General features: G+C 38.7%; 1 protein-coding gene across 5 annotated transcripts in view; it reads right to left on the minus strand.

The window, feature by feature from the left end:
• ARAP2 (ArfGAP with RhoGAP domain, ankyrin repeat and PH domain 2) overlaps positions 1-15,509 on the minus strand; it is a 197,788-nt gene that overhangs the window by 69,759 nt on the left and 112,520 nt on the right. For all 5 annotated transcript variants that reach the window (XR_003511512.1, XM_027544232.1, XM_027544234.1 and 2 more), the window contains one exon: positions 5,468-5,631. Coding sequence is in view for 4 of the 5 variants with exons in the window: in XM_027544232.1 (XP_027400033.1) it covers positions 5,468-5,631 (164 nt within the window). In the remaining variant the exon portion in view is untranslated. The remainder of the gene's footprint in view (positions 1-5,467; positions 5,632-15,509) is intronic.

A 15,509-nucleotide genomic window follows, 5' to 3' on the forward strand; every position in this document is an offset into this window, starting at 1 on the left:
AAAAAAAAAAAAAAAGATTATATGAAAAAAGTCTCAGGTCAAAATCCATTTTACTATCTCAAAAAAAGAACTAATTTCTGTGTTCGGATGATGTACAAGACAAAATCATCATCTAAGAGTTTATATAAACATGCATGAGAGTAGAAAGCTCCCCTCCTTGCAAATTTTATAACGTAAAATGCAAACCTGATGAACAAACTATTCCATCCTCAGCTTTTAGTAGGCCCTAGGCCAATCCTTCCGGAGAAGGCAATGGCACCCCACTCCAGTACTCTTGCCTGGAAAATCCATGTACGGAGGAGCCTGGTAGGCTGCAGTCCATGGGGTCGCTAAGAGTTGGACACGACTGAGCGACTTCACTTTCACTTTTCACTTTCATGCATTGGAGAAGGAAATGGCAACCCACTCCAGTGTTCTTGCCTGGAGAATCCCAGGGACGGGGGAGCCTAACGGGGTCCCACAGAGTCGAACATGACTGAAGTGACTTAGCAGTAGCAGCAGCAGCAGGCCAGTCCTTCATAGCATCTTTCTCAAATGTTCTTTTACTGTAAGTGCCCTTTGCTTAGTCTCTCAGAGTACAGATTTGCCTTCAGTTTCACTGACGAAAGTAAGACTCTCTAGTATAAATTTTCTTAAGTCTCTACATTCATATGTGCATATTTAATTCTGTCTGTTCCACAACTTCTTCTAGATGGAAGAGCTGGGTCATAACTTTTCAGAATTACATACTGATCAAGTTTCCCACTTAAAATAAGAGTAGCAGTGGTTAACTGAAGGAAGAGTGGTGGTGGTGTGATGATGATGATAGCCAAACAAATATTTTTTAATACTTTTTTGCCCCCTCCCTTCAGGCCTCTTGTTTTTCTTTCTTCCAAAACTAATCTGAGTTTTCTGTATTTATTCTTTCTACCATCTTGCATCCCCATTGAGCCTTTAACCACTTACTGTTGCTTCAGGCCTAATTCCCACTCTGTTGGGACCATCTTCCTCAAGAATATGCTTTCTAGATGCTTTTCAATTTTTATGTAATAGGATCCCCTTGCAGTGTCTAATACTCCAGTGAATCCTGGTTAAAATTCTGTTAATCTCAAGGTTTTCACAATGTTATGATCTCATCTCTTTTGGCCCCTTCCTCTATGACTCCTCTTCTAGTCTTCTATTTATTCTGCTATCCAATATTTACTGATGATTCCAGGAAACTGTCCTCAATTCTCTTCTCTGATCCCCTACAAAATTCTCTAGATGAACCCATCCATTTTCATCATTTCAACTAAGACATGTATATTTCTACTCAGCTTTTAATTTTGAAAATTTCAAATGCACATGTGCATTACATATCTAAATCTATATATAAATACAGGGCTTCCCAAATACAAGCCACATAGACTATACTTATATATATGAACAAATTAATTTTCCTGCCCCATTCACTACTTCACCTCCCAATCCCAACATGCCTTTTATCTTGTTCCTATACCTCCAGGAGGTATAGGAGAAGGGGATGACAGAGGATGAGATAGTTGGATGGCATCACCAACTCGATGGACATGAGTTTGGGTAAATTCCAGGAGTTGGTGATGGACAGGGAGGCCTGGCGTGCTGCAGTCCGTGGGGTCACAAAGAGAGGGACACAACTGAGCGACTGAACTGAACTTACACACCAAGTAGGACACACTGGTCAAAAACATTGCACTTATAGATTCATATTTGACATTTACTCTATAATTTGTGGAGAAGGCAGTGGCACCCCACTCCAGTAGTTTTGCCTGGGGAATCCCATGGACGGAGGAGCCTGGTAGGCTGCAGTCCATGGGGTCTCTAAGAGTTGGACACGACTGAGCGACTTTACTTTCACTTTTCACTTTCATGCATTGGAGAAGGAAATGGCAACCCACTCCAGTGTTCTTGCCTGGAGAATCCCAGGGACGGGGGAGTCTGGTGGGCTGCCGTCTATGGGGTCGCACAGAGTCGGACACGACTGAAGTGACTTAGCAGTAGCATACCTCCATATGTGGCATTGCCTTCTCCCCAGTCATTTATAAGCTAGAACTTCTCTTTCTCACACATCACATCAAAAGAATCAATAAAAATTTCAAGAAAACTGTCACATATATTTTTCATTATGACTTGTCTCACAAAACTGTCCCCTTGCTCCATCACCTGCACTATTATAATTTCAGGCACCCAATTCCTCAGTATGCTATTGCCCCTCTCTGTCCCTATTTCTACTGAGCCCTCCAGTCTGTCTTGAAAATGATAATAGAATGATCTGAGATACAAGTCTGCTGGTGTTACCAAAATGCTTAAAAATATGGATATAGCCCCCCTACCACTGACTAGAGGGCAAACTTTTGGGAAGATTGAAGGCAGGAGGAGAAGGGGACAACAAAGGATGAGATGGTTGGATGGCACCTCCAACTCAATGGACATGAGTTTGAGAAAGCTCTGGGAGACGGTGAAGGACAGGGAAGCCTGGTGTGCTGCAATCCATGGGATCACAAAGAGTCGGACATGACTGAGCAACTGAACAAAACAGAGGGCAAGTTTAGGGATTTTATTATGATACATAAGACCATGAGCTTCCCGGGTGGTGTTAGTGGTAAAGAACTGGCCTGCCAATGAAGGAGACATAAGAGATATGGGTTCGATCCGTGGATTGGGATGATCCCCTGGAGGAGGGCATAGCAACCCACTCCACTCTCCTTGCCTGTAGAATCCCATGGACTGAGGAGCCTGGTGGGCTATTGTCCATAGGGTCGCAAAGAGTTGGAAACAACTGAAATGACTTAGCATGCATGCATTCATATAAGACCCTATATGAATGTCCTAACTAGTTCTCCAGCTTCTTTTATTTTCCGCTCTTCTTACACTAAGTTCTAACCACATGTAGCTACCCAAAGTTCCCTGACTAGACAACTTCCTTCATGACTCCACACCTGACACACACAGTTTCCTCTGCCTGGAATCCCTCCTCCTCCCTTCTCCTAATGAGCTCCCATTCTCTCTTAAAACACATGGCAGGTTCCATGCTCCAGCCATGAAACCCTCCATGACCACTTCTACACTAAGTGAATTTCAGCTCTAAGCCATGGACACCTGGACCACGCCCTGAACCCCACTGCCACAGAATTTCATACACTTGAGATATAAATGCCCACTTATTCTGATCTACAATCTATAAATTCCTAGAAGGCAAAGATCATGTCTTATTTTCTGTATACAGTAGTTACACAGTACCTCAAAGAACTCAGTCGATAGTCAGTAAATGACCACAATAGAAGAACAAGCAAGTTCTACCAAAAAACTGATTAAGTTTCTGAGATATGTTCCTAGTTGAGTGAATTTCTAACAACTGGTACAAGGTAACTCAATGTGAATCTGAATGCAATTTTGTTTACAAAAAATTAAATATATCCCCCAAGAACTAACTGCTGTAACTCATTAAAACAATTAAAACTCTTTAGAATTATACATGAATTTTGTCAGGTTCAGATTTTGACACCATGAGCACAAAAATTAGGCTTTTAGATTTTATACCAAAGATTAGGAAATTCGAAATAATTATGATCATATAGGCCCTCTGCATCCTATAATCACTGGGCATTTTCTAAGTTCATATCAAATCTTCCCTTCTATCCATGCTGGTAATATTGAGGTTTTCACGTGTTTTGCTCATTAAAAAAACAAAAAGCCGGAAAAAACTTTAAGAGTCTTTTATTGGCTTTATTACTTTAATATGGAAGCTAATGTACCTTATGCTAGAGCTACAAGGTAATTATAATATATGAAATTTAGTTGAAAACAATCTAATGCTTAATGATTTTAAATGCAAATAAACACCACAAAGACACTTCTGATTTCCCTAGAGAAACATTAAATTGGATACACTGGGAGCAAGTCAAGCTATTTTAATCATTTGTCAGCTTAAGAAAGACCTTATACCATTATGAAACGAACATGATGTGAAAATTCCCAATGAGGTTACGATCTTGCTAAAACATAAGATGTGTGCAATTTATTTATACCAGCACAATGCAAGTGCACCAATACTGAATTACTAATAAATGAAGATGATAACCTTCCTCCCCCATTTTCAAACAAACAGATGATGACATTTGATAAGAAAAATATAACCATACTATCAAGGAACTTCACAGAATACTCCCACATAATGTGATTACATACATATTTGTAACATGTATATAATTCAAACACAAATTAATATTCAAACCTGAATATTAATCATAATTTTACTTGGATAACACATGAAATGAGTGAAATACTTAAAATGGCACTCTCCCTAGGAGAAAACAGATTAATATACACATATTCTAGACTTAATTTTCCCTTATTTTTTTTCATAGCATTTGTTATTTCTGGCATTGTGTTCATATCATTTCACTGTTAGTTCTCATACTGGAAGGCAAAATTTATGGTTCTTTCACTCTTTACTACCACTGCTCAATTTTCAGTACTAAGCTCAGCAGCTGGCACACTATAGACAATAAATAAGTAAAAAAAAAAACACTCATAAAACAGTGTTTTTCTACAGCTCTCTCACTGATTACACTTTCTTTTCAAATTAAAAATACCCAAAGATACATCTAAGACTAGGAGAACAATGAAAAGTTAACACAGCTTTCAAAATATAAGATAAACCATTTTACTTTTTTTCTGCATGTACAATCTAAATCAATGCCTTTTATAGACAGATTGAAAGAGAGAACATATTTTTATATTAAAAATATAGTTAAACAATTTATCTTTTAGCATATTAAGGCAACATGTAACAGAAGAAATTTTAAGAATGAGTAGTAATTTGAAAATAAGTAAAAATAATAAAGACATACTTCATTTACTTTTTTAGGCATGTATAAAATACTGCCACAGCATGTTAAATTAAAATGATACCTGATTCAACTTGGTTTGAACCTGCAAACTTTCATAAAAATGTTGTTATGATTAAGTCAAACCAGTACAATTAATGACCACGTTTCTTAATACAAACATGTGACCAAAAACATGTTAAATGGAATAAATACACAGACACTTTGCACGCAGGCCTACAAAAAGTCAAGTCTTTTACACATTGTCCCATCATTTACCATTTCTAAAACACAGTCACCACTATATTCCCCAAGACTTTACTGTAAAGTTATAACCTCTGAAGAGTACAACCTTTAATCATTTTTTAAATATACATTTTACAATATAGATTCTTCTAATATGTCATTTAAAATTTTTATGCATGTAAAGGAAGAAGGAATTTGTAAGGACATGTGATATAATTTAAATGAACTTTACTGTGAGAAGGAATGGCATTTAGGCTGAAGGGGGACTACACTTTTAATTTTCACTGATGTGCTTAAAATACAAAGGGCTCTCATTCAGTCCAATGGAGGTACTATTTCAAAACTGTAAGATGCTACTATGAGTCTTGGGGTTGAATAAAAACTCGGATACTTACCATACTGTGTAACAAATGCTATACAGCTGTTCACGATAATGGGAACGTCATTTCTGCCGAGCTGCTGGTCTTGTAATGCATTCCCATCTGTACCTGCTGCTTTTTCAATTGCAGTATGCCAGACTGTGAAATCCAACTTGGTATGCCCATGGATGTATAATGTTCTGTAAAGTTTGAAAAGTATTTCAATGATAATTTTGTTTTTTTCAAGCCTTCTACAGAGAATATCCTTAAATCCATATAAATGTGATCTGATCTCATCCATCAGAAGAAAACCCCTCTGTCTACCACTAGCTTCCACTCACTTGATCCCTCTTCTGCTTTGGAGTCACACGTCTCTCTCCATAGAGGCCAGAAAATTCCCTGAACTTGTGGTCTTAATGTCCTCGCCTCTTTTTCATTTCCTCTTTCATTCTGTTTCTGAATAACTGAACTGAAACCCTTCTGGCCAGCATCACTTGTAACTTCTCATGGATATTTGGAGGTTTATTTTTTAAGATTTTAGAACTGTTTGATGACTTTAGGACTGTTCTACCTTTTAAAGGTAGAAAAAAAAAAAGAGAGAGAGAGGGAAAACAACCACCCAATTCAGCTTTGGCAGAACAGTTCTTCCTGGCTTTTCCTCCTATCTTTCTGGTCCCTCAGTTCTTTCCCAAACTCACTTTCTCTTTCTAAAAATGAACTTGTAACTTCAGTGTACTCACATGAACTCTACAGACTCTCCAAGGGACATTTCATTCAGGCCAGTGGTTTTATCCCCCATATATATAAGCTAGTAAGTCTCACATCCCTATCTCTGGTTGAGAACTGTCTCACAAATCAGATCTCCATATGATTGAAAAGCAAGAGCATAAAGAAGTTAACAGAATGGAAAACAATTCGTGAACTCAAGTTTTAGCACTATATTCACTTCCTTTATGACCTTGGACAAGTTATCAACCTTCTTTGGTTGTCAGTTTTATCAAAGGCAAAAATGAGGATAATAATAGCACCCACTTCAGCACTCAGTAAATGTGGTATTAGTAATTAATAAACCATAATACTAATTAATGTTAATTCCACAAGCATCTCAAATCTTTATCCCTTCTCATGTGGTGTTGGAGAAGACTCTTGAGAGTCCCTTGGACTGCAAGGAGATCCAACCAGTCCATCCTAAAGGAGATAAGTCCTGGGTGTTCATTGGAAGGACTGATGTTGAAGCTGAAACTCCAATACTTTGGCTACCTCATGCGAAGAGCTGACTCATTTGAAAAGACCCTGATGCTGGGAAAGACTGAGGGCAGGAGGAGGAGATGATAGAGGATAAGATGGTTGGATGGCATCACCGACTCAATGGACATGGGTTTGGGTGGACTCCGAGAGTTGGTGATGGACAGGAAGGCCTGGCGTGCTGCGGTTCATGGGGTTGCAAAGAGTTAGACACGACTGAGCGACTGAACTGATACTGATACCAAACTGGTACTACATTCTCCACTTATCCCACCAGGAATTTAGGATTCATTATTGTAGACTGATCCCCCCAATCCCCACCCCACCCCTGACATATGAACTGAGTCACAGAATTCTGTCACATCCAGTTCCCTGACATACTTGCTTTGCCTCCTCTTTATTTGAACACTGCCCTCGGGCTTTCTATTGCTCCTTAAAGTCACTTAAGTCCCTCCAAACAAAATTCCTTTGCCAATCCTCTACCTTCTCCTTAAGACTGCCAGAATGATCTTTTTAAAATACAAAGCTAATGACATCACTTCCTGATAACTGTCCTTCCATGGCAGTTCTGGAGGTTTCAAGAGTAAAAGGTCTTCAAGATCTGTCCTATATTATCCACTCTAACTGTGCCATTCCCAGGAGGAAGGGAGAAAGGAAGGGAAGAAGAAAGAAATTAACATGTTCTTCTCTTTGCAATAAGTATTTCCTGCTCTCTGACTGCTTAGTCCAGCTTCTCCCCGATTGGTATATTCTAGGTAACCCTTTGGGACCCTCCATTCCTATCTGCCTCCATCCAATGCTTCTGGTGAAACAGACTTTAATCTTTAATCTTAAACACCCACTCCACCCTCCATCACATCAACTGTTGTGTCTGTGTGAATTTTTTAGCCACTTCACCACAAACTTAATACAAGCAAACAAAGAAAGCATTTCAGTATCAATAGCCTTTACTTAGCATAGTGCCAGATACTTCAATTCAGTTCAGTTCAGTCTCTCAGTCGTGTCCGACTCTTTGCGACCCCATGAATCGCAGCATGCCAGGCCTCCCTGTCCATCACCAACTCCCAGAGTTTACTCAAACTCATGTCCATTGAGTCAGTGATGCCATTTAGCCATCTCATCCTCCGTCGTCCCCTTCTTCTCCTGTCCCTAGTCCTTCCCAGCATCAGGGTCTTTTCCAATGAATCAACTCTTCGCATGAGGTGGCCAAAGTATTGGAGTTTCAGCTTTAGTATCAATCCTTCCAAAGAACACCCAGGACTGATCTCCTTTAGAACGGACGGGTTGGATCTCCTTGTAGTTCAAGGGACTCTCAAGAGTCTTCTCCAACACCACAGTTCAAAAGCATCAATTCTTTGGCGCTCAGCCTTCTTCACAGTCCAACTCTGACATCCATACATGACCACAGGAAAAATCATAGCCTTGACTAGACGGACATTTGTTGGCAAAGTAATGTCTCTGCTTTTGAATATGCTATCTAGGTTGGTCATAGCTTTTCTTCTAAGGAGTAAGCGTCTTTTAATGTCATGGCTGTAATCACCATCTGCAGTGATTTTGTAGCCCAAAAAAGTAAAGTCTGACACTGTTTCCACTGTTTCCCCATCTATTTCCCATGAAGTGATGGGACCAGATGCCATGATCTTCGTTTTCTGAATGGTGAGCTTTAAGCCAACTTTTTCACTCTCCACTTTCACTGTCATCAAGAGGCTTTTGAGTTCCTCTTCATTTTCTGCCATAAGGGTGGTGTCATCTGCATATCTGAAGTTATTGATATTTCTCCCGGCAATCTTGATTCTAGCTTGTGCTTCTTCCAGCCCAGCGTTTCTCATGATGTAGTCTGCATATAATTAAATAAGCAGGGTGACAATATACAGCCTTGACGTACTCCTTTTCCTATTTGGAAGCAGTCTGTTGTTCCATGTCCAGTTCTAACTGTTGCTTCCTGACCTACATATAGGCTTCTCAAGAGGCAGGTATTTAGTGGATGCATTATTTAGTAGATGCATTGTTTTAAAGTTTTATCACTAGATAAAAACTTTGATTTGAAACAAATTAATCATTGATGCATTTAAGTATAATTATACTAAAGTAAGAGGAAATGGCAACCCATTTCAGTATTCTTGCCTAGATAATCCCACAGACAGAGGAGCCTGGCGGGCTGCTGTCCATAGGGTTGCACAGGGCCGGACATGACTGAAGCGACTTAGCATGCATGTGTACCAACGTCCAACTATTTAAGTTTGATTTCAAACTACGAAATGGCTACTTTGGATTCAATCTGAAGAGAAAGGAATGAACTGCATGAACAATCGGTCGCTATGGTTTTTCTTTTGAGGGGACTGAGAGAGGTAATCTTTTACATTCCCGGTAATTCATTGGCCCTAATTTAAGGAGAAAACAGCATTCCTTCTTTCTTTCCTTGAAACGCTCCTCTATGAAGATAAAGCTACTAGCACCCCACTCCACTCACCTTAACACCTTCTGAACCTGCCGTAACTGCATCCTCACTGACACTGATGCCCATAATCTTCATCTCTTGCTTCCTAACATCTTTATTTATTGCTTTTATTTTCCACACCCATCACAGCAGCTCAGATCTCAAGGTTCTGTCATTTCCTTTTTGAAGAATTCTGACACCTGCTTTAATACTGACATGCTTTTGCCTTTTCACTGATCTCATGTCATGTTTAACTCAAAAGCATTCTACTGCTGGGTTTATTTGTTTAAATGAAACTATCTAACTTGGGTAATTTCCCTGAGAAATCAAGCTCCTACATTATGTAGACTTAATCAAAATTATAGCTTGTTAAATTCAGGAGTTTAAAAAATATATTTTAACTCTTCTTGAGTCTCAGCTGCTTTTTTTATCTGATGATTAAGTTCTGAAATAGGTGACAAAATCTTTGAAAAGGTGTGTGTATAAACAAACAACGACCAATATTTGAGCAAGTAGTTAAAGAAACCCCAAAGGCAATGGCCTGCCTACAACAGCAGTATAATTCTGCCATTAACTGTAAATGTTTCAAACTTCAAATTTTCTTTCTAGTCAGAAGAAATGTTGTGATGACAAGTTTAACTGTCTGCATGTGAACTAGTGAAGGGTAGAATCAGTAATGACAAGTTAACTCCCAAGTCAACTTGTCAAAGGCTAAATCCTAAAATACATCATCTTGTGCAGTAGATGTCTGACATTTAACAGTATCAGTTCAACAACTTTCCTCTCTGATGTTACCTAAACTGCACATTGAATAAAGCATCTAAAGATATTTTCAACACAAATGATGGCCAACTTTATTATTTCAAATGTTACTGAACAATGGTTTATCATTCCTATTTCAAAGAAATAGGAATTTACACCTTGAAAATCTGAAGAGTTATTCTGAAGAACTCTAATTACAGAGAAATACATTTTACTAACTGTTCATTCCCAAACCTAAATTTTAAAGCCGTATTTAAAAAAATCCATATATCCTATAATGCATCAAGATAGTTCAATAAGACATAGAAAACAAGTCCTAAAACTAATAAAACAATTTTCTTAAACTTGTAATATAATATCCACAAAATAGAGACTATCATTATTTGAGCCTAGTCTACTGACAAGACCCAAGACAAATGAATGATAGGATCTATAAATTTGCTGTACAAAAAATGAAATCATATTTATAAAGAACATCTTAAACACAACTAAAAAGCAAACAACACGTTTCAAAAACATAACTAAAAAAGATAATATCTTAGGCATTTATAAAAATAAAAACACTGAGTCTTGTAGTATACGTTAGCATTTGTTGGCCAAAAAAACTTTATTTTGCTTTCATTTCTGTAAGATATTTTTTCTGGATAGAGTATTTTAAGCTAATAGTTTCTGGTTTAGTTATTTTTTTTCCCCCAACACATTAAAAGATTTTACCATATTATCTCCTGGTTTGCACTGTTTCTGCCAATACGTTCTCATCATTGTCCCCTATTTTTAATGTTTCTTCCCCCCTTCCCCGATATTTTTGTTTTTCCTCACACTGGTTTTCAAGAATTTGATTATGATATGTCTTGATGTGGTTTGTCTTTATCATGGATGTTATGTTGATCTTAATATATGTGCATTTATAGTTTTTATGAAATTCAGAAATCTTTGGCCATATTTCTTCAAATATTATATATATATATATATATATATATTACTCCATCTTTCTCTTCTCTCATTTTACAATTCTAACTATATTTATATAACAATGCTTAATATTGTCCCACAGGTCATTGAGGCTCTGCTAATTTTATTCAGTCTGTTCTCTCTGAGCTAAAGTTTTGTTAATTTCTAACTGTCATCACTTCAGGTTTATTGAGTTTGTTTTTTTTAAACATAGTCTACTCCTGCATTTAGCTGATCTAGTGAGATTTTCTTTTCAGATAGTGTATTCTTCAGCCTTAGATGTTCCATTTGGTTTCTTCTTTAGATACATTTTTCTATGTTTATGTTTTCCTTTACATCTTTTAATATATTTAGTAATAATTCAAAATTACTGTGTATATTCTTGCTAATTCCAATATCCTTCTCATTTCTAGGTCTGTTCTTATCATCTAATTTGCAGCTTTTTCATATCACCAGTATTTTAACTCTATGCTAGACATCATGAGTACAAGTTCAGTGTCAGGGTTGTGCTGTCTTCCTATAAGGGTCCTGCTAAGTCACTTCAGTTGTGTCCAACTCTGTGCGACCCCATAGACGGCAGCCCACCAGGCTCCCCGTCCCTGGGATTCTCCAGGCAAGAACACTGGAGTGGGTTGCCATTTCCTTCTCAATCCTATAAGGGTACTGATGTTTGTTTTGGTCCCTTTTGCCTATTTGACCCTGGGTAACTAAACTACTTGTGGAGAGGTCTGTTTTTAAGCTTCAGATCAGATCAGTCGGTCAGTCATGCCCGACTCTTCGCGACCCCATGAATCGCAGCACGCCAGGCCTCCCTGTCCATCACCAACTCCTGGAGTTCATTGAGACTCACGTCCATCGAGTCAGTGATGCCATCCAGCCATCTCATCCTCTGTCGTCCCCTCTTCCTCCTGCCCCCAATCCCTCCCAGCATCAGGGTCTTTTCCAATGAGTCAACTCTTCGCATGAGGTGGCCAAAGTACTGGAATTTCAGCTTTAGCATCATTCCTTCCAAAGAAATCCAGGGCTGATCTCCTTCAGAATGGACTGGTTGGATCTCCTTGCAGTCCAAGGGACTCTCAAGAGTCTTCTCCAACACCACAGTTCAAAAGCATCAATTCTTCGGCGCTCAGCCTTCTTCACAGTCCAACTCTCACATCCATACATGACCACAGGAAAAACCATAGCCTTGACTAGACGGACCTTTGTTGGCAAAGTAATGTCTCTGCTTTTCAATATGCTATCTAGGTTGGTCATAACTTTCCTTCCAAGGAGTAAGCGTCTTTTAATTTCATGGCTGCAGTCACCATCTGTAGTGATTTTGGAGCCCAGAAAAATAAAGTCTTGACACTTTTTCCACTGTTTCCCTATCTATTTCCCATGAAGTGGTGGGACCGGATGCCATGATCTTCATTTTCTGAATGTTGAGCTTTAAACCAACTTTTTCACTCTCCACTTTCACTTTCATCAAGAGGCTTTTGAGTTCCTCTTCACTTTCTGCCATAAGGATGGTGTCATCTGCATATCTGAGGTTATTGATATTTCTCCCGGCAATCTTGATTCCAGCTTGTGTTTCTTCCAGTCCAGCGTTTCTCATGATGTACTCTGCATATAATTAAATAAACAGGGTGACAATATACAGCCTTGACGAACTCCTTTTCCTATTTGGAACCAGTCTGTTGCTCCATGTCCAGTTCTAACTGTTGCTTCCTGACCTGCATACAAATTTCTCAAAAGGCAGATCAGGTGGTCTGGTATTCCCATCTCTTTCAGAATTTTCCACAGTTTATTGTGATCCACACAGTCAAAAGCTTTGGCATAGTCAATAAAGCAGAAATAGATGCTTTTCTGGAACTCTCTTGCTTTTTCCATGATCCAGTGGATGTTGGCAATTTGATCTCTGGTTCCTCTGCCTTTTCTAAAACCAGTCTGAACATCAGGAAGTACACGGTTCACATATTGCTGAAGCCTGGCTTGGAGAATTTTGAGCATTACTTTACTAGCGTGTGAGATGAGTGCAATTGTGCAGTAGTTTGAGCATTCTTTTGCATTGCCTTTCTTTGGGATTGGAATGAAAACTGACCTTTTCCAGTCCTGTGGCCACTGCTGAGTTTTCCAAATTTGCTGGCATATTGAGTGCAGCACTTTCACAGCTTCATCTTTCAGGATTTAGAATAGCTCAACTGGAATTCCATCACCTCCACTAGCTTTGTTCGTAGTGATGCTTTCTAAGGCCCACTTGACTTCACATTCCAGGATGTCTGGCTCTAGGTCAAGTGATCACACCATCGTGATTATCTGGGTTGTGAAGATCTTTTTTGTACAGTTCTTCTGTGTATTCTTGCCATCTCTTCTTAATATCTTCTGCTTCTGTTAGGTCCATACCATTTCTGTCCTTTATTGAGCTCATCTTTGCATGGAATGTTCCTTTGGTATCTCTGATTTTCTTGAAGAGATCCCTAGTCTTTCCCATTCTGTTGTTTTCCTCTATTTCTTTGCATTGATCGCTGAAGAAGGCTTTCTTATCTCTTCTTGCTATTCTTTGGAACTCTGCATTCAGATGTTTATATCTTTCTTTTTCTCCTTTGCTTTTCGCTTCTCTTCTTTTCACAGCTATTTGTAAGGCCTCCCCAGACAGCCATTTTGCTTTTTTGCATTTCTTTTCTATGGGAATGGTCTTGATCCCTGTCTCATGTACAATGTCACGAACCTCATTCCATAGCTCATCAGGCACTCTATCTATCAGATCTAAGCCCTTAAATCTATTTCTCACTTCCACTGTATAATCATAAGGGATTTGATTTAGGTCATACCTGAATGGTCTAGTGGTTTTCCCTACTTTCTTCGATTTAAGTCTGAATTTGGCAATAAGGAGTTCATGGTCTGAGCCATAGTCAGCTCCTGGTCTTGTTTTTGTTGACTGTATAGAGCTTCTCCATCTTTGGCTGCAAAGAATATAATCAATCTGATTTTGGTGTTGACCATCTGGTGATGTCCATGTATAGAGTCTTCTCTTGTGTTGTTGGAAGAGAGTGTTTGTTATGACCAGTGCATTTTCTTGGCAAAACTCTATTAGTCTTTGCCCTGCTTCATTCCATATTCCAAGGCCAAATTTGCCTGTTACTCCAGGTGTTTCTTGACTTCCTACTTTTGCATTCCAGTCCCCTATAATGAAAAGGACATCTTTTTGGGGTGTTAGTTCTAAAAGGTCTTGTAGGTCTTCATAGAACCGTTCAACTTCAGCTTCTTTAGCTTTACTGGTTGGGGCATAGACTTGGATTACTGTGATATCGAATGGTTTGCCTTGGAGCTTAGCAAGGCATAAATGGAGCAGCCTTTACCTGAGGGCTGGTTCAGCCTTAATATTCTGGGATTACCTTCTGCTGTCTTTACAAATGCTCTGTGTGTTTAATGAAGTCTGTCTAACCTGGCTAGATAAAATTTGAACACACTCAAATAGTGTCTAAACTCTGCGAATTGTTCAACTCATTGCACACCCTGAGAGTATTTTTGCCTGGAGTTTTGACCTGCACATATGCAGGTTCATACTGAGTGAAGATGGAAGGGAACTCTTATGAACATTTCTGAAGCTCGTGCTCTGTACATTTTTCCCTCTGCTCTGAACTCTATCTTGCAAAGTTTAGCTACTGTGGATTCTCCAGACTTCAAGCTCTACCTCCAATATAGCAAAACCACCATATGCTGCTTGGATCCCCCCATTCCCTGTGCCAAGTACTGACAGGAAGCCCAGGTGATCTTAGGCCTTAAGTCACTTGTTTCCCTTCTCTCCATGGTCACAATCCTGGGAAGCCTATTGTTCCAAAGTCTGAAAATAGTTTTTTTTGGTACAGGTTTCTAGTAGTTTAAAGTGGGAGGGCATATTCCATGCCAGATATTTCTTCATGGGCAGAAATGGGAGTCCAGCACATTTTATTAAGTCATCACATCCATAAATCACCCTCATTTTCGTTTATAGAAAAACAGTATTTCTTTCCTCAGCAGATAAGAAACTGCTGCATAGAGATGAAATTTCAGCCAGAAACAGGCAAACAATTATTAAATCTGTAGATTCAGAGACTGTATTACAAAAATAATGGAGAAAGAAATATTAGCTTAAATAATTTGTTTCTTCTGAAACCAACAGTTCAGTAAGAAGTGTCAAGGCACACTCTTCCCTGAGAAGGCAAGCCTCCAGGTTTTCAATTTCATCTCTACACACCATCAGGCAATTACCGATAGGAATGTGAGAAATAGCCCTGTTTCAAGTCTGCCAAAAAAAAGGCTTCTGTACCTTCATAAAGAACCTGCAATCCTTTCCAAAACAAGACAAGTTATTACTTACATTTAACTGATAATACTAATATGATATTAATCTATCTCTCCAGGCCCACTGTCCTATGCTTCCTCCTCAAGAACTGAAGGTTAAGGCCAAACTGAAGTGAAGTTTTACCCCAACCCATCCTATTTCTCTGAAACTACTGTTTCCACCTCTTGGAATATCTTTGTGTCTCAACCCCTAATTTTTTTCCTACTCTAATCCTACTTAGGATTCCAGAGCCAGTTAAATATACTTAAAAAATAAAAATGATTATCTTGATTCCTTTATCTAGAAGAGATCTTTTCATTCTGTATTTTTTCACCCCATATTGCATTTATATGTTGACAGGTTTATATCTAGTATACAGG

Source organism: Bos indicus x Bos taurus, chromosome 6 (genome assembly GCF_003369695.1).
Source record: "Bos indicus x Bos taurus breed Angus x Brahman F1 hybrid chromosome 6, Bos_hybrid_MaternalHap_v2.0, whole genome shotgun sequence".
Taxonomy (NCBI): Eukaryota; Metazoa; Chordata; class Mammalia; order Artiodactyla; family Bovidae; genus Bos; species Bos indicus x Bos taurus.